Source organism: Ascaphus truei, chromosome 11 (assembly GCF_040206685.1).
Source record: "Ascaphus truei isolate aAscTru1 chromosome 11, aAscTru1.hap1, whole genome shotgun sequence".
Taxonomy (NCBI): domain Eukaryota; kingdom Metazoa; phylum Chordata; class Amphibia; order Anura; family Ascaphidae; genus Ascaphus; species Ascaphus truei.
This window is the reverse complement of record NC_134493.1, coordinates 54,497,722-54,521,990: the sequence shown is the minus strand read 5'-3', so window position 1 is coordinate 54,521,990 and position 24,269 is coordinate 54,497,722. Positions and strand designations below refer to the sequence as shown.

Sequence of the window (24,269 nt, the reverse complement as noted above, 5' to 3'; positions counted from 1 at the left end):
AAGAAGAGAGACAGAGTTAGGGAACAGAGGAACAGGTAAGGAGAGGGAAATAGGGAGACAGGCAGAGAGAGAGAGAAAGGAATAGGGAAAGAGACAGGTACAGGGAGAGAGAGGACAGACACACAGGGAGAGAGGAGACAGACACACAGGGAGAGAGAGGAGACAGACACACAGGGAGAGAGAGGAGACAGACACACACAGGTAGAGAGAGGAGACAGACACACAGGGAGAGAGGAGACAGACACACACAGGGAGAGAGAGGAGACAGACACACACAGGTAGAGAGGAGACACACACACACAGGGAGAGAGGAGACAGACACACAGGGAGAGAGAGGAGACAGACACACACAGGTAGAGAGGAGACACACACACACACACACACACAGGGAGAGAGAAGACAGACACACAGGGAGAGAGAGGAGACAGACACACACAGGTAGAGAGAGGAGACAGACACACACAGGCAGAGAGAGGAGACACACACAGGGAGAGAGAACAGCATCGTCCCCAAACATTACAACTCCCAGGATCACAGTGTTTAAACTATAGGAACGTTTATTGCAGGCAAAATGCAGTGTCCCCCCAACTGTTCCAAACTCCGTGCTGTGCCTTTAAAGCCCTGCCAGAGGGGGCTGCAGGCCCTCCCGGCAGCCAAGGGGTTAAAGCCGGGGACCTGCTGTGTATAACCGCTGGTAGCCACGCTCTGTGTTTAAGGGTAACCCGTAGTCTGAGCCAATTACATGTGCCCGCAGCTGTGTTTAATGGGGCAGCAGTGAGGTCCGGTGACAGTGACGCTGATGCGCGGTGACAGTATCCTATGGCTGTCCCCTGGGTTATATGAACTCTGCTGGCTTCCTTATTCACTCATCTGCATGGGCTGGCAGCAGTGCCCGCCGGTGTGAGGCTCTGCCACGTCTTCCAGTCCCAGCACAGACCCCCCTCGCACGAGGGCCCTCTCCGGACACCAGTCAGATCGTGGTGAGTGGTCTGGGGACCCAGGGTCAGGGGCGTTTGGTGGTTTCGGAGAACAAGGAAATGAGATTTTAATGAGCTCGGAGTGAGATTGAAGTGCAGGAGACATCCACTGAGTGAGACAGTCTTTTAATGGGTGACTTGTGGGTGAGACTGTCTTCTAATGGGAGGGACTTTCATCTAATGGTTTAGACTGTCCTCTAGTGGGAGAGACTGTCTTCTAGTGTGTGTGGTATCCAAAAAAGTGTAGTTCCAGCGCACAGCAACAGAGAGCCAGGTCATAAAGATAAAGATTCTGTATTTAAGCTGCATTAAAAAACGGAGGATGCAACACTCCTACGCGTTTCGTGCGTGATAAAGTGCGTGATGCACGAAACGCGTTGGAGTGTTGCATCCTCCGTTTTTGCATGACCTATAGGGCCTCCCCAATGAGGAGGGGAAAGGTATAATTTATGCTACACTCCATCTTTAGGGAGTTATAGAGCCCTTATATAGGTTTCAATGATTGATCACTGGTATCACTGAATTATGGATCTATAGACCCCACGGACTGTCTTCTCTTTGATCACTTATAACCATTATCTACGTGGGACCAAGCACTTGAGCACCAACCCATTCTCTATACACATTTCTGGTGGGTGGGACTGTCTTCTAATAGGTAGAACTAGTGTAATAGAAGGGACTATCTTCTAATGAGTGAGACTGTCTTCTAATGAGTGAGACTGTCTTCTAACGGGTTAGACTGTTTTCTAATGGGTGGTTCTCTCTTCTAATAGTTTAGACCGTCTTCCAGTCTACACTATCCTGCCCTTCAATGAGTGAGATTCTTTTCTAAAGAGTAGGACTGCCTTCTAATGGATGAAGCTGTCTTCCAATGAGTGAGATTGTCTTCTCATAAATGAGACTGTCTACTAACGGGTGGCTCTGTCGTCTGACGAGATTACCTTCCAGTGACTGAGACTTCTAATAGCTGCCTTGTAACGCGTGAGAATGTCTTCTCGTGTGTGATATGCTCTTCCACTTTGTGGGACCGACTTCCAATAAGTGAGACGGCCTTCTAATGAGAGAGACAGGCTTCTAGTGAGTGAGTGTTGTAATGATTAAGCAAGTCTTCTAATTGGTGAGTGCCTTCGAATGAGCGAGACTGCCTTATAATAGGTGAGGCTATCTTCTGATTAGCGAGACTGTCTTCTAATAGGTGAGGCTATCTTCTAATGACCGAGACTGTCTTCTAATGAGCGAGACTGTCTTCTAATGAGCGAGACTGTCTTCATTTGAGTGCAGCTATCTACCAATTTCTCCCATTAAAGTAAAGATGCTCTGCGATCACAGTGAGGTCTCTGCCGATGTCATCTACTTATGTTGACCCAGGAGCAATGCTCTGCAGATCTCATTGTTACGTTGTCAGAGACGCAATGCTCTGCGTGTCTTTTGCACTGAGGGGTTAAGGGAGGGAGATGAGCAAAGCATCAAAGGGGATTACGGGTTGGTGTAGGAGGGGGAACCCTCTGTTTTGAAAGGGGGGTGCAGAGTCTTCACACACTCTCCACCTGCTGCCCCCCTCTCTCAAACCCTACACCCACCCTCTCCTCCTGAGCAGAGACCTGCGGCTGTGCCAATCCGGCACTCCCACCCCTGCCCTCAGGGCACAGCGGCACGCTGGAGTCTGCCTCGCACTTGGTGGGGCGGGCGTAGCAGGATGCCAGCTCTGGGGGCAACAGTTCAACCTTCACCAGCTGCTTGGGCTGGCACTTGGAGAGTGGCAGGGGCACCGGGTCCTCCTCACTGGGGGTCTCAACTGCCCCCACTTTTCCCATGTCCTCTGCCCTTTTGATTGAGAGGTCTAAAGGTCCCTCATGTGGGCAAGATGCCTTCTCCAGTGCATGGTGTATATGCAAGAGCTCCATGCGTATCTTGCCCAGTTGTTCCCCCAGCGCATTCTGCCGGCTGTTGTCCCCGGATGCCAGGTTTACCAGCCTCTTCTCCACTCTGCCATACTCTTCCAGGGTCCTGGAGAGGTCCCCAATGAGCAGAGAGGTGTCACCCATAGGTGCCGTGTTGTCTGCAGTTGGCTCGGACCCTCGCCTCCTTTTACCGGCAGCCGCCTCCGGGATGGGAGTTTTCTCACACCAGGGCTCAGGTGATGCCAGTGGGGGAGAGCAGGAGCTGATGAAGACAGAATGGGAAAAAATAGAAGGGGTGGGGGTTAATGTCTTTGAATCCCGAGACTTTGGATCCCTGCACTGACCATCTAATGTCCACTTCTAGAGATGTCCGACTCTGCATCCCTGTGCTTCCAGCTCTGAATCCCTGTGCTGTCCAGTTCCCTGTGATGGTGCGGCTGTCCACCGGTTAGTGAGACTGTCTTCTAATGGGCGAGGCTGTCTTCTAATGAGTGAGGCTGTCTTCTAATGAGTGAGGCTGTCTTCTAATGAGTGAGACTGTCTTCTAATGAGTGAGGCTGTCTTCTAATGAGTGAGACTGTATTCTAATGAGTGAGGCTGTCTTCTAATGAGTGAGACTGTATTCTAATGAGTGAAGCAGTCTTCTAATGAGTGAGGCAGTCTTCTAATGAGTGAGGCTATCTTCTAATGAGTGAGGCTATCTTCTAATGAGTGAGGCTGTCTTCTAATGGGTGAGACTGTCTTCTAATGGGTGAGACTGTCTTCTAATGCGTAAGGCTGTCTTCTAATGAGTGAGACTGTCTTCTAATAAGTCTCACTCCAGCCCTTAGAGGTATTAGAATATTAATATTAGCACCTGGACAATCCAGTATTAGAGAGAGGTGTTTTGCAAATCCCTTTTACTGCCTTGCTCTAGATGTACTAGGTACTGCATACCTGTCCTTATTCACTGAACCTAGAACCTTATTTACTGCTTTGCATTCCGGCGCCCCTCCTCACCCTTCCAGCCCTAGATGTACTTGCCCTTAACCCCTTAAGTTTCTAGCCCTAGCGGGTGACAGGTTATGCTTCCATGTACACATCTCCTGACCCTTCCAGTTTTAGACATGTCAGGTAACCCCCGAGTCTCTCCATCCCAGAGGTGACTCCCAGTCTCTGCACTGAGGTTATACCTGCATTGGAAGGACCTTTCTCCCTCCACCAGTGACGATGTTTGATCCATAACTGCCTCCGACTTGTCTCTCTCCAAACAGGGCTTCCTCTTCATGCACCCTGCAGGACGTGCGTCTGCCCAAATTGACCCATCGCCGACCCTCTTCTGTGGAATGGACCCTTCATTCATGCTGGAGGTTGGTGCCCCATAGCACCCTGGTATCAGCTTCAGGTGTTGATTGACGCCTCTCATGGCTTGGGGTGGCCATTTCCCCATCCTCTCCTGTGTCAGTTTATCGTGGGATAGTGTCTGCTTTGGTCCATTGTCTCCAAACCCCCAAGAAACGGCACTTTTGGCTTCTGGGGCCCTGTGGAGGCAGGATTTCAGGGTCTCCGTTGGCATTTTGGCCTTCGGAGTTGCGGTGAAGGACGTGGGCCCTGGCTGGGCCTGGTTCACTGGTTTGCCTTGTGCAATTTTGCTCTCGGCAGTGTTGAATGCCTGTTCGAACAACAGAGGGTAGTAGAACCTGGGGAGGAAGGAGGACCGCTCCGTATTTTGCAGGGCCTGGAAGTGGGAGGAATGGGCAGGGTGCATGAGCTGGGCCATGGAGGCTAAGAAGGGTAGCTGGGCCGTGCCACTGGCCATAGTGGGGCTGAGATAGGAGAACAGGTTGGTGTTCAGTGGGTAGTTGATACCCAGCAGGGAGAGGCCCTGATGCTCCTGATAGTCTGTGTACGTTGGTGGTGGGTAGCAGGGGATGGTATTAGCCCCCTCGCACCCCACTGGCACTTCTGCTCCCCCTTTCTTCTGTGCACTGGTCAACAGCTTCCACTGTTCAGCCCCTGCCCCTCCTGTGTGTTCGGTGGGCTTCCTGGAGATCTTGCCAAATCTCTGCTCTTCACTTTCCTTGTCACACTGTCTCTCCAAGGAGAACACGTCCGTGATGATAAACTCAGGCTCCCCCTCTTTGCCTGGTCTCTCCCTCTTGCCCTTTAGTCCTGCTAGGATACCAATAGCCTCACTCTTGCTGGGGCTGGCTTGTCGAGACGAGAAGCCTCTGCCCTCCTTTTGACATCTCCCCACTGCTTCCTCGTCCTCTTCCTCTCCCTCCTCCCCTTCGTCTGGGAACCTCACCATGTCGGAGGGCCCCTTCTCCTCACCCTGCCTGCCCCTTCTGGTGTTAGGCCCCGTGGAGTCACAGGCTTCTTGCCAATCCACACCGCTATCTTGCGGTGGATCCTGAAGGAGGTGCATTTCGGGGATGAGGAAATTGCTGCTCTTGTAGAGCCCGTCGGACTCTATGAGGAGGGACAGGGAGTTCTTACACAGGCTGTACTTCATGTGGTTGTACAGGTGTGACTTCTCCATGCAGGTAAAGGGACACTGGAAGCATTTGTAATTATACGGTTTGCCCCATGGCCGGGGGATGTAATGGGGCTTCTTGGGCTTGCGTTCCTTGTGTTTACAGGCTGAGCTCAGCTTACAGCCACCTTCTTCCTCTTTAGACATCGCTCCTTATGAGGTCACCTGCGTCTGATCCCCTTACGAGATACCAGAGAGGGCTCTTATACCCAACTGAACGTAGGATCGGGTCATTCAAGTAGCGTAACCCAGCCTGCAATGGTGACAAAGACACCAATTAGTGGCCCCTTCATAATGAGCTGTCACAATATAACTACTGTCGTGTTATTCTGAGACCCTATCCTCTTACTCAACACCATGCACTGTAATTGCTCTTTCTGTTTAAAATATGGAGTACACTTCACACAGTAAACACTGGGATGGAAAGCAATGAGTAGAATGGATCAGGGGTTTCTTAGCTTTTGGTATGAGGACCTACGGTAGTGATACACTGAGGGCTACTCAAGTGTAAAGCTGTCAAGTTGTTTACCCGGCGCTTAAGAAAATTTTAGTCCCATTCACTTGAATGAAGATGAACTCTTCTGAAGACGTCTTCTGTCCCTCTGTCGTCTAATGGGTGGGACTGTCTTCTAATGGGTGAGAATGACTTCTACTGAGTGGGACTGTCTTCTAATGGGTGGGATTTGCTTCTAATGGGTGACAGTGTCTCCTAATGAGTGAAAATACCTTCTAATATATGAGACTGCCTTCTAATGGATGCAACTGTCTTTCATTGAATGAGACTATCCCATAATAGGTGAGACTGCCAATTAATGAGACTGTCTTTCAATGAGTGGAAGGCAGTCTCACGCCTGCCTGCTCCTACAGGCATGATATAGGCTATTAATATTAGCACTTGAACTATCCAGAATTAGGTGTTTTGCAAATCCCTTTCACTGACCTAGCTCTAGATGTTCTAGGTACTGCATTCCTGTCCTTATTCACTGAACCTAGAACCTTATTTACGGCTCTGCATTCCTGGGCCCATCCTCTAGCCTTAAAGATGTCAGGCACTGCACCCGAGCCCTTAACCCATGAAGCGTCTAGCACTAGGTGTGACAGGCTATGCTTCTCTGTGCCCATCTCCAGAACCTTTCAGTCTTAACATGTCAGGTACCCCCCGAGTTTCCCCATGCTAGAGATGACTCCCAGTCTCTGCACTGAGGTTCTTCCTGCTTTGGAAGAACCTCTCTCCTTCCACCAGCGATGCTGTCAGAAGCAGAAGGCACCAGGAGAACTAGAGTGGATCAATTAATGGAGTATAAGTGAAGCAAGGAGTGTGAGAGCGGTAAGACGAGAGGGAGGGAGGCAGGTCAGAGAGGGAGAGACAGGTGTTTGAGCTGCGGTCTCTCAAACACATCCTAACATATCTTCTTGGTCTGTTGGATTCCTCTACCTGCCACAAGACATTACTTCCACTGGTCTGTCAGGCGAGGGGAGGGGGGGACGAGCCTGAAGGCAGCATAGCATCAGGGACTTTGCACCTGTGCATGGGAATTACTGTATCACTGCATAGCCTCACACTGAGGGCAGCCTCAAACCAGCCGGGGGGAGAGGGAGAGGAAAGAGAGAGGGGGAGGGGGGGAGGCAAGGAGGGTGAAGATGAGGAGAGGGAGAGAAGGGATGGGAGGGGGGAGACCAAGGGAGACAGAGAGGGTGAAGATGAGAAGAGAGGGAAGGGAGAGAGGGGAGGGAGGTGGAGGCCAAGGGTGAAGATGAGAATAGAGAGACAGAGAGGGTGAAGATGAGAAGAGAGGAGGAGAGATGGGTTGGGGTGGGGGTGGTGACCAAGAGTGACAGAGACGGTGAAGATGAGAAGAGAAGGAAGGGAGAGAGGAGAGGGAGAGAAGGGGGAGCAGAGGTGGAGATCAAGGGAGACAGAGAGGGTCAAGATACGCGGAGGGAGGCAGAGGGTGAAGATGAGAGGAGAGAAGCACAGGAGAAAGAGTGAAGCGAGGGGGAGAGAGGGGAATAGGGAAGAAGGCAGAGGGGGGAGAGGGAGGGAGGCAGAGAGAATGAAGGTGAGATACATAGAAAAGAGACGGGGATCGGGGAGAAGACAGAGGGAGAGATGAAGTGGAGCAGTGAGAAAAAGAGATACAGAGAGAGAAGTAGTAAGGTTTAGAGGGAAAGAAAGTCCTAAGGCAGGGAGTCACAGAGCAGGGAGCACAGGGAGTCACAGAGCAGGGAGTCACAGAGCGGGGAGCACAGGGAGTCACAGAGCGGGGTGCACAGGGAGTCACAGAGCAGGGAGCACAGGGAGTCACAGAGCAGGGAGCACGGGGAGTCACAGAGCGGGGAGCACAGGGAGTCACAGAGCAGGGAGCACGGGGAGTCACAGAGCGGGGAGCACAGGGAGTCAAAGAGTGGGGAGCACAGGGAGTCACAGAGCGGGGAGCACAGGGAGTCACAGAGCAGGGGGCACAGGGAGTCACATAGCAGAGGGCACAGGGAGTCACAGAGCAGGGAGCACAGAGCGGGGAGCACAGGGAGTCACAGAGCGGGGAGCACAGGGAGTCACAGAGCGAGGAGCACAGGGAGTCACAGAGCAGGGAGCACAGGGAGTCACAGAGCGGGTAGCACAGGGAGCCTCAGAGCAGGGAGCACAGGGAGTCACAGAGCAGGGAGCACAGGGAGTCACAGAGCAGGGAGCACAGGGAGTCACAGAGCAGGGAGCACAGGGAGTCACAGAGCGGGCAGCACAGGGAGTCACAGAGCAGGGAGCACAGGGAGTCACAGAGCAGGGAGCACAGGGAGTCACAGAGCAGGGGGCACAGGGAGTCACAGAGCAGGGAGCACAGGGAGTCACAGAGCGGGGAGCACAGGGAGTCACAGAGCGGGGAGCACAGGGAGTCACAGAGCGGGGAGCACAGGGAGTCACACACAGAGCAGGGAGCACAGGGAGTCACACACAGAGCAGGGAGCACAGGGAGTCACAGAGCGGGGAGCACAGGGAGTCACAAAGCGGGGAGCACAGGGTGTCACAAAGCGGGGAGCACAGGGAGTCACAGAGCAGGGAGCACAGGGAGTCACAGAGCAGGGAGCACAGGGAGTCATACACAGAGCAGGGAGCACAGGGAGTCACAGAGCGGGGAGCACAGGGAGTCACAGAGCGGGGAGCACAGGGAGTCACAAAGCGGGGAGCACAGGGAGTCACAGAGCGGGGAGAACAGGGAGTCACAGAGCAGGGAGCACAGGGAGTCGCAGAGCGGGGAGCACAGGGAGTCACAGAGCAGGGAGCACGGGGAGTCACAGAGCGGGGAGCACAGGGAGTCACAGAGCGGGGAGCACAGGGAGTCACAGCGCGGGGAGCACAGGGAGTCACAGAGCGGGGAGCACAGGGAGTCACACACAGAGCAGGGGGCACAGGGAGTCACACACAGAGCAGGGAGCACAGGGAGTCACACACACAGAGCAGGGAGCACAGGGAGTCGCACACACAGAGCAGGGAGCACAGGGAGTCACAGAGCAGGGAGCACAGGGAGTCACACACAGAGCAGGGAGCACAGGGAGTCACAGAGCGGGGAGCACAGGGAGTCACACACAGAGCGGGGAGCACAGGGAGTCACAGAACAGGGAGCACAGGGAGTCACAGAGCGGGGAGCACAGGGAGTCACAGAGCAGGGAGCACAGGAAGTCACACACAGAGCAGGGAGCACAGGGAGTCACAGAGCGGGGAGCACAGGGAGTCACACACAGAGCGGGGAGCACAGGGAGTCACAGAACAGGGAGCACAGGGAGTCACAGAGCAGGGAGCACAGGGAGTCATAGAGCGGGGGGCACAGGGAGTCACAGAGCGGGGAGCACAGGGAGTCACACACAGAGCGGGGAGCACAGGGAGTCACACACACAGAGCAGGGAGCACAGGGAGTCACACACAGAGCGGGGAGCACAGGGAGTCAAACACAGAGCGGGGAGCACAGGGAGTCACACACAGAGCGGGGAGCACAGGGAGTCACACACAGAGCGGGGAGCACAGGGAGTCACTGGGCAGCATGGAGATGTGGTGGTGCACACAGATTGCCCCCCGTGGGGGAGGAACGGATGGAAGGGGGTTGGGGGGGGGGGAGTGCCCCCTCCCGCAGCAGCTGGCTGGTGAGAGAGCCTGGTACAGACCCATTTCTCATGTTCCACACTTCCATGCCACAGGCGGCACCCGGCCACTAACAAATGGCGCAGCCTCCTGTGTGCGGGCCCCTGAGGGCCCGAGGAGTTACCCGAGGGGGCACAGACTGCTGGTTATATCCTGTGCACCAAATGCACAGCTCTGTAACCCCTTCCCTGCCACACCGCAGTACCAACGCAAAGCAGCAGTAACCCCCAATCACTGCTACAGGGGTCTGCAAACCTCTACAAAGTATCTTATAGGATTGGTAACTTGTGTTTCTTAATGAATCATATGTTTATTATCTTTAATGCCATCACAAATATATATATATATGAGGCAGCTGTAATCGTGTTCTAAAGAAAGTAGTGAGGGGGGGTTCAGGAAAAAAGGAGCCTTGTATATTTCTCGCTCAATCCCCATGATAATCTGTCGTCCTGTTGTGCACAGTAACACTATATACAGTAAGGAGCACAGTAACACTATATACAGTAAGGAGCACGATGTAGACAATCAACTGATGTGAACTAAATCCATGTCACTGTATCAGGCCAACAACAAGTACCAGGTACACTGCGGGCGGGTTTGTCCTTCGTAGCTCGTAAATGTGATAAACTGTTGTAATCTAATCTGAAGCACTGAGAGCACTGTAACGTTTGTGTTCAAAGTGTGTGTTCAAAATGTCTTACTTCGGCTGCTGATCCCATCCCCGATAACGCGCTGATCCCATCCCCGATAACGCGCTGATCCCATCCCCGATAACGCGCTGATCCCATCCCCGATAACGCGCTGATCCCATCCCCGATAACGCGCTGATCCCATCCCCGATAACGCGCTGATCCCATCCCCGATAACGCGCTGATCCCATCCCCGATACCGCGCTGATCCCATCCCCGATAACGCGCTGATCCCATCCCCGATAACGCGCTGATCCCTTCCCCGATAACGCGCTGATCCCATCCCCGATAACGCGCTGATCCCATCGCCAATAACGCGCTGATCCCATCCCCGATAACGCGCTGATCCCATCCCCGATAATGCGCTGATCCCATCCCCGATACCACGCTGATCCCATCCCCGATACCGCGCTGATCCCATCGCCAATAACGCGCTGATCCCATCCCCGATACCGCGCTGATCCCATCCCCGATACCGCGCTGATCCCATCGCCAATAACGCGCTGATCCCATCCCCGATAACGCGCTGATCCCATCCCCGATACCGCGCTGATCCCATCGCCAATAACGCGCTGATCCCATCCCCGATACCGCGCTGATCCCATCCCCGATAACGCGCTGATCCCATCCCCGATAACGCGCTGATCCCATCCCCAGATAACGCGCTGATCCCATCGCCGATAACGCGCTGATCCAATCCCCGATAACGCGCTGATCCCATCCCCAGATAACGCGCTGATCCCATCGCCGATAACGCGCTGATCCCATCCCCGATAACGCGCGGATCCCATCCCCGATAACGCGCTGTTCCCATCCCCGATACCGCGCTGATCCCATCCCCGATAACGTGCTGATCCCATCCCCGATAACGCGCTGATCCCATCCCCGATAATGCGCTGATCCCATCCCCGATAACGCGCTGATCCCATCCCCGATAATGCGCTGATCCCATCCCCGATAACGCGCTGATCCCATCCCCGATACCACGCTGATCCCATCGCCGATAACGCGCTGATCCCATCGCCGATAACGCGCTGATCCCATCCCCGATAACGTGCTGATCCCATCCCCGATAACGCGCTGATCCCATTCCCGATAACGCGCTGATCCCATTCCCGATAATGCGCGGATCCCATCCCCGATAACGCGCGGATCCCATCCCCGATAACGCGCGGATCCCATCCCCGATAACGCGCTGATCCCATCCCCGATAACGTGCTGATCCCATCCCCGATAACGCGCTGATCCCATCCCCAGATAACGCGCTGATCCCATCGCCGATAACGCGCTGATCCCATCTCCGATAACGCGCGGATCCCATCCCCGATAACGCGCTGATCCCATCCCCGATAACGTGCTGATCCCATCCCCGATAACGCGCTGATCCCATCCCCAGATAACGCGCTGATCCCATCGCCGATAACGTGCTGATCCCATCCCCGATAACGCGCGGATCCCATCCCCGATAACGCGCTGTTCCCATCCCCGATACCGCGCTGATCCCATCCCCGATAACGCGCTGATCCCATCCCCGATAACGCGCTGTTCCCATCCCCGATACCGCGCTGATCCCATCCCCGATAACGCGCTGATCCCATCCCCGATAACGCGCTGTTCCCATCCCCGATACCGCGCTGATCCCATCCCCGATACCGCGCTGATCCCATCCCCGATACCACGCTGATCCCATCGCCGATAACGCGCTGATCCCATCCCCGATAACGTGCTGATCCCATCCCCGATAACGCGCTGATCCCATTCCTGATAACGTGCTGATCCCATCCCCGATAACGCGCTGATCCCATTCCCGATAACGCGCTGATCCCATTCCCGATAATGCGCGGATCCCATCCCCGATAACGCGCGGATCCCATCCCCGATACCGCGCTGATCCCATCCCCGATAACGTGCTGATCCCATCCCCGATAACGCGCTGATCCAATCCCCGATAATGCGCGGATCCCATCCCTGATAACGCGCTGATCCCTTCCCCGATAACGCACTGATCCCATCCCCGATAACGCGCTGATCCCATCCCCGATAACGCGCTGATCCCATCCCCGATACCGCGCTGATCCCTTCCCCGATAACGCGCTGATCCCATCCCCGATAACGCGCTGATCCCATCCCCGATAACGCGCTGATCCAATCCCCGATAACGTGCTGATCCCATCCCCGATAACGCGCTGATCCCTTCCCCGATAACGCACTAATTCCATCCCCGATAAAGCGCTGATCCCATCCCCGATACCGCGCTGATCCCTTCCCCGATAACGCACTGATCCCATCCCCGATAACGCGCTGATCCCATCCTCGATAACGCGCTCATCCCATCCCCGATAACGCGCTGATCCCTTCCCCGATAACGCGCGTTTCCAGCTGCTCCCGCACGATGCGTTGTTTTACGAAGGCGTTCTCGGTCCCCCCAGCGACCGCCCTTTATCAGGAGAAAGTTTATGGAAGCGTTTTGGACCATAATTCCTGCGCTGTGTCCAGCACTTTCTAACGCGCCTATCTTCTGCGCTAAACACCATTTTGTAACTGCGCACTTGATGAGGTCGTCACGCCGTCCCCAATTCCAAAGAATATTTATTAGATGAGCAAATCGTTCTTTAATGTAATACTGTGACCGACTTATAATTACTCAAATACAGGAAAAAGTCGTGTTTATTCTGCAAGATATGACGAAAAATAAAAGGGGTCCAGTTTTTAACTGAACACAGGGTGTATCCAGGATTTGAAAATCCGCCGCCCCACCGCAATTACATGTGCCGCGCACTCGGGCCTGATGGGAAGTCACATGTGCCCGCCGCCCCCTTGCTATCACCCTCTTCCTCCTTCCGATTTGCGGCGTCAGGACGTCGGCAACGTGAAGTCACACACGTTGTCTCGTTGCCATGGTAACGCGACTACACGATGGCATTTGACGCCGTGATGTCACGTTACCAGGGCAACGAGACGCCGCGTGACGTCACGTTGGTGAGGTCTGCGGCGTCACTTGATGCCGCGAATCGGAAAGAGGGCGGCAGCAAGGAGGCGGCCGGCACATGTGAGCCCGAGAGCGCGGCACATGCACATGGGGGCGGACATTTCTGCCGCCCGGGCCTCCTGATGGGAAGTCCCCCCCTGTGTGTATTGTATTATATTATGTATGTTATATACATGCACACCAGTCCTATGCGGACATCGAGCTCGGACAGCAGGAGGGATTGTCGCATGGACCCATGTTTACAAAGCACGGCTTTTCCAGAAGACACCGTACGCTCCGTTCTTTAGGATAGACCGCAAGGTGTCGTATTGAAGGCCACCACTTAGTAAACATGGGCCCATGTGTAATAGGTTAATTACAGCCTTTAAGTAGGAGGCGCAGAGGCCGGAGCAGCAGATGAGTGGTAAGGTCTTTGTCTTTGAAGTGGGGGGGGGACGCTGGTTCCCAGCTTCACCTTTTGACCTTGAGCAAATCCCTTAACTGCTCTGTGTGAAAATTAGAGTGTAAGCTCTGCAGGTACTCGTGCCCTCAACACTCTATGTACAGCTTTGCGTACACTGTCAGCACCAACTGGGGGTGGATCACTACTTGTTCTACCAATGATCTCCCTGGTACTGCGGTTACAGCCTCTTCTCCACGTCGCTCCCACACATTCCCTCATCCCATCCTCTCCAGCCCTGGTCTCCCCACTGCTGGGTGAAGCCCCCCAATGATCTCCCTGGTACTGCGGTTACAGCCTCTCTTCTCCATGTCGCTCCCACACATGTTCTGATCTCATCCCCTCTTACTTTTGGTCGTTGTCTTGGTCTTTTAATCTCTCTTGGAATCCAGTCGAGCGCCATCTCTGTCCAACGATGGTAATTCCTTCTTGTGATATGTCCGGCCCAGCCGCCATTTTTATTTCTTCACCTGTGGGATGATATCACAGACTTTTGTTTGGTTACAAACCCATTCATTGTGTTTCATGTCTCTGGGTAATACCCAGCATGCATGTCTCCATACTTTTTTACGTTGTCTGAAGCTTCTGAATGATCTTCGCATTTAGGGTCCAAGTTTCTCATCCATACGTGTCACATCCATACGTGAGCACGGCCAGGATACACGGGTCACATCCATACGTGAGCACGGCCAGGATACACGGGTCACCCATACGTGAGCACGGCCAGGATACTGATCAAAAACTTTCCTCTTCAGGCACCGTGGAAAGTCCTGTTGAAATATTGTCTTGTTTCTTCCACATACCTCCATCCCAGTGAATTCCCAAGGTTCCCATCCATTCCTTCTTGACGACCAAGGTAGACACAGTCTTCAACTTCTTCTAGTTCCATTTGTTGAACTTCTCACCATACTTCTTTGCATTATCTGGAGCTTCTGAATTATCTTCACACTTGGGGTCTCCATCCCATCCCCGGGCAGAATACACTGACCCAAAACTTTCCTCTTGAGGCACACGTCTACTCTATATCGACTTTTTGAATATATTTCTCTAAACAGAACTATACCGTAAGACTGAAGAACAGGTTGTGCGCTTAGGATGAAGGTAACCTGAAGGTCATTTTCTGGGGACGGTCATTCAAGTAAGAATGTATGATATCCCATACAAGTGCGGGTACAGACGTAGTAGACGGTTTTGCTCCAACTCCAGTTCTCAAGCCCCTCCCTTCAATCAGTCCCTGCTTCAGCACAGATGGCTCCATCAGTTCCTGCTTCAGCCCATGTGGCTCAATCAGTCCCTGCTTCAGCATAGGTGGCTCAATCAGTCCCTGCTTCAATCAGGGATATCCTGAAAACCTGTTGGTGTCCTGCAGTTGGCCGCGCCATGTCTAGTTTATGATGTGTTTCAGACATTTATATGATCCGTAGTCTATATCTTTGTATGACACGTGTAACGTTTTGTAATGAAAGGGTTAAGTCCGAAAGCACATGGCTGGTAGGTTCTTCCAGAAAATAACGCTATGCTAATCAGGGTCTGGGATGTGGGTACCGGCAGGTTTCTCTGTGACCTGATTACGGTGGCGTTAGCGCAGGGGAATAACATTACAAAGCAGCAATACTACGTCCCCCTTGTCTATTATCTGTATACCGTATGTAAAGCGCGTGGCAATGTATAATTGTACATTCTTACCTTAGCTGGCAATCGTTTAGTGCAGCGGTGCGCAAACTGGGGGGGCGCGAGACTGCCGGCGGGGGGGCGCGGGGTTTACAGAGGCCCCGCGCGCTTCCCGAAGGCACTTAAATTAAGTGCCGGGAGAGCTGCAGAGCCTCGGTAAGCCTTTACTTACATTGGCTCCGGCGGCTTCCTTCCCGCGTTGGTGTCAAATGAAGCCGCGAGGTCATGTGATGTCACGTTGCTATGGCAACGTGACGTCATGACGCCGGAGCGGAGGTGTGGGGGTGGCGCAGGAGTGACGAGACTGTCGGCAGGGAGGCGCAGGGAAAAAATTTTGCGCCCCCCTGGTTTAGTGCTCCTGTTATAAATCTGTCACAATCCTGCTTGTGTGCCTAACATAATGGCCGCCTTTCAGTTTCAATCAATCCTTCAGTCAGTATAACTCAGCAGCTACAATGTATCCTGATATAGCCAACGTAACATTATCTATTGTTACAGTTTGCAGCTCAAACTGCTGGGAACATTGGCAACACATTATCCCAAACAGGAAAGTGTTGCACAGATCTTGCACTGCTGGGGAGGTGTGCTAAAGCCTGCTATAGAAATCACAGGATGTTTTAATACTCATAAAAATGGCATTAAGAGTTGAATAAAAAGAAATATATTTAAAAAAAAACTATTTACTAAAACTGATTGTTTTTTTTTTAAAGCATATAAGATTTCGCACGTTTTTCTGCTTTACTGGAGGTTTCAGTATTTTCGATATTATGTAAAAGGTTCATTAGCATATGGTTTGCATACGAGTGGCCAAACGGCGGTTAAAATGTATGGATGCGATATTGTTCTACTGAGCGCGAGGGCATCGGAACGCTCCTCCCCTCGGTGGGTATGCATTATGGGTATTAAATGGTGGTGCTGAAGAACTAACAACGAACTAAAATCTGCCTGATATGAAGACGCCACGCAAACTTAGGACTAGCTCACACTGCCTGCTACGCGACGTGCGCACGCTCGGCACTCTTTCAGGCTAGTGGATGACATTTGTCACACTAGAAACTGCTTGTGGCGGCAAATTACAGCGTTGACGCTGCGACATTTTGCCGCCGCCACCACCCAAATTGACATTTCGGGCTGCAGTCGCGTCACGTTAGCTGGTTCAGCCAATAAAGGCGAACCAGCTCCGTGACACGTTCGTCACGCCCCCCCCCCCGCCACGCCCCCAATCGCCGCGACCCAACTCGGTACGGAAGCGCGCGGCGGAGGCGCGCATGGAAGCGCGTGGCCGTAGCAGGCAGTGTGAGCTCGGCCTTAGTTGTTTGAAATGAATGTTGACACCGTGTCGAACACCCGACGGCTACAATTGAAATGAAACCAGAATGAGGCGTATTTCTTTATTTTTTATTATTTATAACTAGCGTTGGTAAAGATCAATTATCAGTGCCCTAGTATAAGAGCCATACCGTGAAAAAAAAGACACTCCATTTTATCCTGCGCTAACACGCCCAGCGCCAGCCAACTCTGTGCGCCGCTGACTCAGGCTAGCAACATAGAACGCAAACCGGCGCCATTTACATTGAGATTTCAGTTTCGTGAGCGGATCGCCGTCAGGAAATATCACGCTATACAGCAGAGGAAGGGTTAATGGGGTCCGATGGTTTTATCTGTTTCCGCACATCTTTCTCGAGGCCCTGAGGAATGCCCCCGTCCCGCGTCTGAAACGTCGCTCCTAATAATAATAATATTTTTTTCTTGTGTAGCGCACATGGAATTGTGCCGGCCCCGGTCCCTGGCCCGCTGAGCTCACACTCTATATTCTTGGTGCCTGAGGCACAGGGAGATAAAGTGACTCGCTCAAGGTTCCGACCAGGTTCCATGGGACACCATCGGAGTCAGTGTCTTTACTCACGGAGCCACACCTTCAGCCCTAAAAAAAAAGGGTCACTTAAAAAAGGGGTTCTCAACTCCAGTCCTCAAGGCACCCCAACAGGTCAGGTTTTCAGGATATCTCTGCTTCCGCACAGGTGGCTCAATCAGAGCTGAAGCAGGGACTAATTGAGCCACCTGTGCTGAAGCAGGGATAGTCTGAAAGCCTGGTCCTGCTGGGGCGAGGGGGGGGGGTGCGAAGACTGGAGTTAACCACCCCTGTCTTAAGACACTCCGAGTCGTGAGAAGAGCTCTCTACAAAACCATTATTACTTTGGGATCCCACCAACTTTGGGATCCCACACCCCTCCCCCGACCCGCGATTATATATATATATAGAGTTTTATATACCTGTTTTATAATGCAATGCTACTGTACGTATTCTATATTTTATCGTTTTGTTTTGGATACGAGGCTTTTAATTAAGTATTTCTATATTCCAGCTGTTACAATGCATTGCTAGTTTTCAGTATTTTAGATACATATTATTTTTAACGTTTATTCTGCAATCAAATCGTGCCCCATAATATCCCCCCTAACATTACCCCCATTCCATAACATAATCTCCACTCATTTGCCTTTTAATCTTGCTGTGAGTAGCCTTTATGAGTCCCCGCGCCCAGACCCTGCAGATAAATACCTCCCCACATGCAGTATTCGGCAGCGCGGTCTGTATGGGGATGTGCTGGAAGGTAGCAGTGCTTTCTCATTTTCAAACCTGAGTATTACTCCTGTTTTAAGGCAATTTGACAACTGCTTTCATGCAATTCTTTTCCCATTTGTCTGGATCTGTTTATTTGTCTATCTACATACTTACAGTATTTCTAATTATCGCTCTCTCTAATTCTATATATCTATTTCTAATTCTTTGTATCTATCTGTGTATCTATCCGTGTATCTATCCGTCTGTCTACCTGTGTATCTATCCTTCTGTCTATCTGTGTATCTATCCGTCTGTCTATCTGTGTATCTATCCGTCTGTCTATCTGTGTATCTATCCTTCTTTCTATCCGTCTGTCTATCTGTGTATCTATCCGTCTGTCTATCTGTGTATCTATCCGTCTGTCTATCCGTGTATCTATCCGTCTGTCTTTCTGTGTATCTATCTGTGTATCTATCCGTCTGTCTATCTGTGTATCTATCCTTCTGTCTATCTGTGTATCTATCCGTCTGTCTATCTGTGTATCTATCCTTCTGTCTATCTGTGTATCTATCCGTCTGTCTATCTGTGTATCTATCCGTCTGTCTATCTGTGTATCTATCCATTCAACCATCTCTAAAGTTTTCTATCTATATAATTATATCTATCTCTAATTCTTTGTACCTATCTATAATTACCATTATTGAGATTTTCCTGCGAGTTTGATTTAAGGAAACGGGTGGAATATTTGGCTGCTGCTAGATTTGCAATATACAGTATATACGCTATTAGCTGTTACATGGGTTTTGCACTATACAGTACTGTATATACGCTATTAGCTGTTGCATGGGATTTGCACTATACAGTATATACGCTTTTAGCTGTTGCATGGGATTTGCACTATACAGTATATACGCTATTAGCTGTTGCATGGGATTTGCACTATACAGTATATACGCTATTAGCTGTTACATGGGATTTGCACTATACAGTATATACGCTATTAGCTGTTGCATGGGATTTGCACTATACAGTATATACGCTATTAGCTGTTGCATGGGGTTTGTGTATTACATAACACTAAACACTTGTAAAAATTATTCCCGTTTTGGACAGATGCAACATCTGCCACCTATTTAGAAAACACCCACTACTTCACAACGAAACAATATTAGCCCTTAAACAAAAGAAATAATAAGAGAAGTACAGTATTTAGTTACATAGTAGATGAGGTTGAAAAATTAGACATTTGTCCATCAAGTTAGTTCTGCTGCTTTAGGCTTTAGCACCAATAATGAAAAAATCTCTCTCTCCGTAATATATATATATATATTTCAATAAAACGGAAATAGCCGTGTTAGTCCAATAGCGATAGTATTTGTGCGAGCTTTCGAGATACCCTGATCTCTTCTTCGGGTGATTGCAGCATCGCTAGAAGAAGAGATCAGTGTATGTGGAAAGCTCGCACAAATACAAGCATTTCGTTAGCCACAGAACGGTATTGAGTATTTGTTTTTGATTATTAAGCTCGGCTAATGCGGTACAGATACCTCTACACACACATATATATACATACATACATACATACATACACACACACTATCTATCTATTCATACTTAGACAACACTAATAATTAACTGAATTCTGTATATAAAAGAACAACACTTTCATTGTTCATTTTCCCAAATTCGGGTTACCCTCGTTAATTACCAACCAACGCGTTTCACATTTAAGCCCTAAATTGTGTGCAGGAGTTTGTCGTTAGGCAGAAATCTCCCCCCCCCACCAAAAAAAACCGACCCCACGTTCCTCCCCAACTCTCTACTGAAAAAGTTTCTCCCTCCGAATGCGGGACGAGGGTCTCAAAACCGGTCGCCAAAAACGTCTTGTCTGTCCCCAAATCTCTGCTCTCCGGACCGTAAAAAAAAGCAATCGTTGGAGCGTTTCGTTATTAGCAGGTGATCTGCTCCCATAGTTTCATTCATCTTAATTACCTCTAATTATCAGCGGACCGTGTAATTATGAACCCATAGACTCACCGATCCTCGCTCCATTAACCCCTTCCGTGCCACGGGAGCCCGGCAGCACCCTGTAGGGGTCAAACAGGTCACCCTAGGGGAGAGAGACCGCTCCATTAACCCCTTCCGTGCCACGGGAGCCCGGCAGCACCCTGTAGGGGTCAAACGGGTCACCCTAGGGGAGAGAGACCACTCCATTAACCCCTTCCCTGTCGGGGGGGGGGGACGGGACACGCACTCTACGCTTGCTCTGTGAGCTGGGGGTCTCGGCTGCAGAAAGCATTTCGCCATTAACCCCTGCCGGGCTGCGGAGACCTCCCAGTAACCTCGGCTATTCGACCAATCGCGTGAGAAACCCCGGTGTTTAACCTGTCGCTGGCCAGAGGGAAACGCATTCAGATCGCAACGTAATGAAGATGGGAACTTACGTCGCTGGGGTTTGGTATATGGGATCCACAGTCCGAATGCTGCTCTGTCTCCCCGCCCTTTAAAAATCCCAATCAGCCTTCAGTTGAAGGGACATTCTGATCGAATGTGGGGCCCTGCCCCATGCCAGCTGGTTAGTCAACCCCATAAGCTCCACCCACACGGAGGAGGACCGCCCCGTATCTTCCTACACCCCTAAAAAGTATTTGGTGTAAAAATCGATGATCCGACCCCTTAACCATGTCACTGCCATTAGTACACGTTGCCCCTAGGAGGGACTGACCCCTTAACCATGTCACTGCCATTAGTACACTTTGCTCCGAGGTGGGACTGACCCCTTAACCATGTCACTGCCATTAGTACACTTTGCCCCTAGGAGGGACTGACCCCTTAACCATGTCACTGCCATTAGTACACTTTGCCCCTAGGTGGGACTGATCCCTTAACCATGTCACTGCCATTAGTACACTTTGCCCCTAAGTGGGACTGACCCCTTAACCATGTCACTGCCATTAGTACACTTTGCTCCTAGGTGGGACTGACCCCTTAAACATGTCACTGCCATTAGTACACTTTGCCCCTTGGAGGGACTGACCCCTTAACCATGTCACTGCCATTAGTACAGGTTGCCCGTAGGAGGGACTGACCCCTTAAATATGTCACAATCATTAGTACACGTTGCTCCTAGGAGGGACTGCCCAGTTAAATTCAGTTTCCTTTAGTCTTTTCCAGTGCAAAGAGACCTCACAGACATTAAACCTGAGATGATCTTAAGATTGTACAAACGTTTCTTTAGCAGGGGGTAATATTTGTTTCTACCTGTTATTATTTAGCTTTAGGGGAATTCTCAGAACAAAGATTAAATGCGTAGTGAAAAAAAAAATCCTTACTGGAGCAAACAAGAAAATATCCGAGGGTAAAAATAATTAGGATCCCCTTGTGTCTGTGCTAAGCAGCTTTCAGTTCCTTTACTGTATCAATCTTCACCTCATCTGCTGTGGGGCTGTTCTATCAATCAACTACTCTTTTAGTGAAGAAACCTTCATATTGCCCATGAGGTTACAGTATCAAAGAATGACCTCTTGTTCTAGGATTACTATTTTCATGAAAAATCATCCCTACATCCCCCTCTCCCATCTTTCTCTCTGACATCCCCCCTCTCCCTCCTTTCTCTCTCACATTCCCCTCTCCCTCCTTTCTCTCTCACACCCCCCTCTCCCTCATTTCTCTCACATCCCCCTCTCCCTCCTTTCTCTATCACACCCCCTCTCCCTCCTTTCTCTCTCACATCCCCCTCTCCCTCCTTTCTCTCACATCCCCCTCTCCCTCCTTTCTCTCACATCCCCCTCTCCCTCCTTTCTCTCTCACATCCCCCTCTCCCTCTTTTCTCTCTCACATCCCACTCTCACATCCCCCTCTCCCTCCTTTCTCTCTCACATTCCCCTCTCCCTCTTTTCTCTCTCACATCCCCCTCTCCCTCCTTTCTCTCACATCCCCCTCTCCCTCCTTTCTCTATCACACCCCCTCTCCCTCCTTTCTCTCTCACATCCCCCTCTCCCTCCTTTCTCTATCACACACCCTCTCCCTCCTTTCTCTCTCACATCCCCCCCTCCCTCTTTTCTCTCTCACATCCCATCTACAGCAATTATTGCCACCTACAGCACTTATTCCCTCACCTGATGTCTCTTAAGTCTCCCATCTTACCTCTCAGGCTGCGTCCACGCTAGCGCTGAGCGGGCGGCGCTTACTTACATATATAGATATATGTAAGTCCCCGCTCACGCGGTGCGCGCAGCGCTCGTGCGCATGCACACACGCTCACCTGCGATCAGCGCTTAGTTAAACAAAAAAACTATACTTATTCGCGCGCTCAACTACCAGCTTGTTTATTTGAAGCATTCCTCCGCGCCGTCGGAGGGAAACCAGGTAAACTTATTTGAGCGGAACGAAAAAAATATGGCTGTTTATAAAATATTATTTCTGCTTTCAATCATTTACCCGGCGCTTTTTTTCCTTGGGTTTATTTCATGGCTGGCTTGGGGGCTGTTTAAGAAAGCAATTAGCTGTGTCCTGATCAGAAGGATAATTTCAGAGAAAAGATTCCTTATAGACAAGGCGCATGTTCGGGCTATAAAAAGATGTCCTTATAAAGGGGGGACGTTTTCTCATGCGGCAGTCCCACCTAGGACCAAAGTGCACTGATTGCACCCAGCACACACGTGTAATATCCATATATTCCATCGTACATCATGTCATATTCTATTCCAATGGATTGGGGAAAAAATGAAGAATTTGGTGAAGAGCGAAAAAGGGTAACAGGGTAACGGGGTAGACCCCCCCCCCCCCCATCCGGAAAAAAAAGTTGACCTCAGAGGTGGCCAACTCCACTCCTCAAGGGCCACCAACAGGCCAGGTGCTCAGGATATCCCTGCTTCAGCACAGGTGGTTCAGAGAGAGAGAGAGAGAGAGAGACAGACAGACAGATTCTGTAGATAACAAAGGGGTGACAAAGGGAATGTTTGAAGAGATTGGAAGGGTCATAAAACAGTGACAAGTAACAGCATGGAGGGGAAGGGGATGCTGTGGGGGGAAAGTTGTGAATAAGAACATTGGCAGAGTGGCAGGCAGGATAATTACAAACAATTGTGATAGTGTGTGAGAAACCCCATATCCGCATTAAGCCCTCTTGTTTTGGTGCCAAAGAGTCTTATCATTCTGAGCTCAAATGTTTCCCGTTCTTGAAGGCGTTTAAATATTCCATTGAGGATTATGATTTTTAGATCATTTATGGAATGATCTGGCTGTGAGAAATGATGTCCCACAGGTGAGCAGTATCTTCCTTCTTTGGGGTGGAGAATAGAGTGTCTGTGCATATTCATTCTGTCTTGAGGTTTTTGACTGGTTTCCCCAATGTAGCAACCTTGGTCACATTTGTTGCATTGAATCATATAAACTACGTTCCTGGATGTGCAGCAGTATGATCCTTTAACATGAGTGTTCCATGGTTGTGACTGGCTGTGGGATCTTGGCAAATATGTTTGCAGAGTTTGCAACGTGTGTTGCAACAAGCCAAAAACTTCAAGGCAGAATGAATATGCACAGACACTCCATACTCCATCAGGAAGAAGGAAGATACTGCTCACCTGTGGGACATCACTTCTCACAACCAGATCATTCCATAAATTATTTAAAAATAAAAATCCTCAATGGAATGTTTAAAAGCACCCAAGAACGGGAAACATTTGAGCTCAGAATGATAAGACTCTTTGACACCAAAACAAGAGGACTTAATGCGGATATGGGGTTTCTCACACACTATCACAATTGTTTGTAATTATCCTGCCTGCCTCTCTGCCAATGTTCTTATCCACAACTTTCCCCCCACAGCATCCCCTTCCCCTCCATGCTGTTACTTGTCACTGTTTTATTAACCCTTCCAATGTCTTCAGACATCCATTTGTCACCCCACATTATCTGTTTGTTTTTTGGTTTGTTTTCTGCTTTCCTAACCTCTGTTTTAACCATAGATTCCTGTGTTAATCAGTATTGCTGACCTGAGGTAGAGAGGAGAACTCTCGGAAGCTTGTCCTATGACATAAATTGTTAGTCCAAATAAATTATTCTGCACTATCACAACTGGACTAACACGGCTGTTTCACATATATATATATATATATATATATATATATATATATATATATATATATGTCACTTCTGTCCTCCCAATACCTTTCGAAGTATGCCCCAGCAAGCTTCAATGCATTTAGTTCATATACAGTATGAGTGATGTCCTTATAACAGGGTTTCCTGACGGTGTTGTGAGGCGATGTTCTTATAAAGGGGGGTGTTCTTACAACAGGGGGATGCTGTGATTAACAGGGTGTCCTAAGCTTTGAAATGTTCTTATATGAGGGATGTCCTTATAACAGGGAATGCCACAGAAGGGTA

The 24,269-nt window shown here is 50.5% G+C and overlaps 1 protein-coding gene across 4 annotated transcripts in view; it reads right to left on the bottom strand.

Annotated features, from left to right (window-relative positions):
• Nucleotides 1-1,380: 1,380 nt before the first annotated feature.
• PRR35 (proline rich 35) overlaps nt 1,381-24,269 on the bottom strand; it is a 28,571-nt gene continuing 5,682 nt past the window's right edge. For 2 of the 4 annotated variants that reach the window (XM_075566388.1, XM_075566387.1), the window contains exons 2-3: nt 4,051-5,646; nt 1,381-3,140 (exon numbers count right to left, since the gene is read on the bottom strand). In XM_075566388.1, coding sequence (XP_075422503.1) covers nt 2,510-3,140; nt 4,051-5,540 — 2,121 coding nt within the window. In that variant the 5' untranslated portion in view covers nt 5,541-5,646 and the 3' untranslated portion in view covers nt 1,381-2,509. Of the gene's footprint in view, nt 3,141-4,050; nt 5,647-13,991; nt 14,113-20,323; nt 20,424-24,269 lie in introns of those variants that run through there. The other 2 variants (XM_075566389.1, XM_075566386.1) reach the window with 2 other exon arrangements.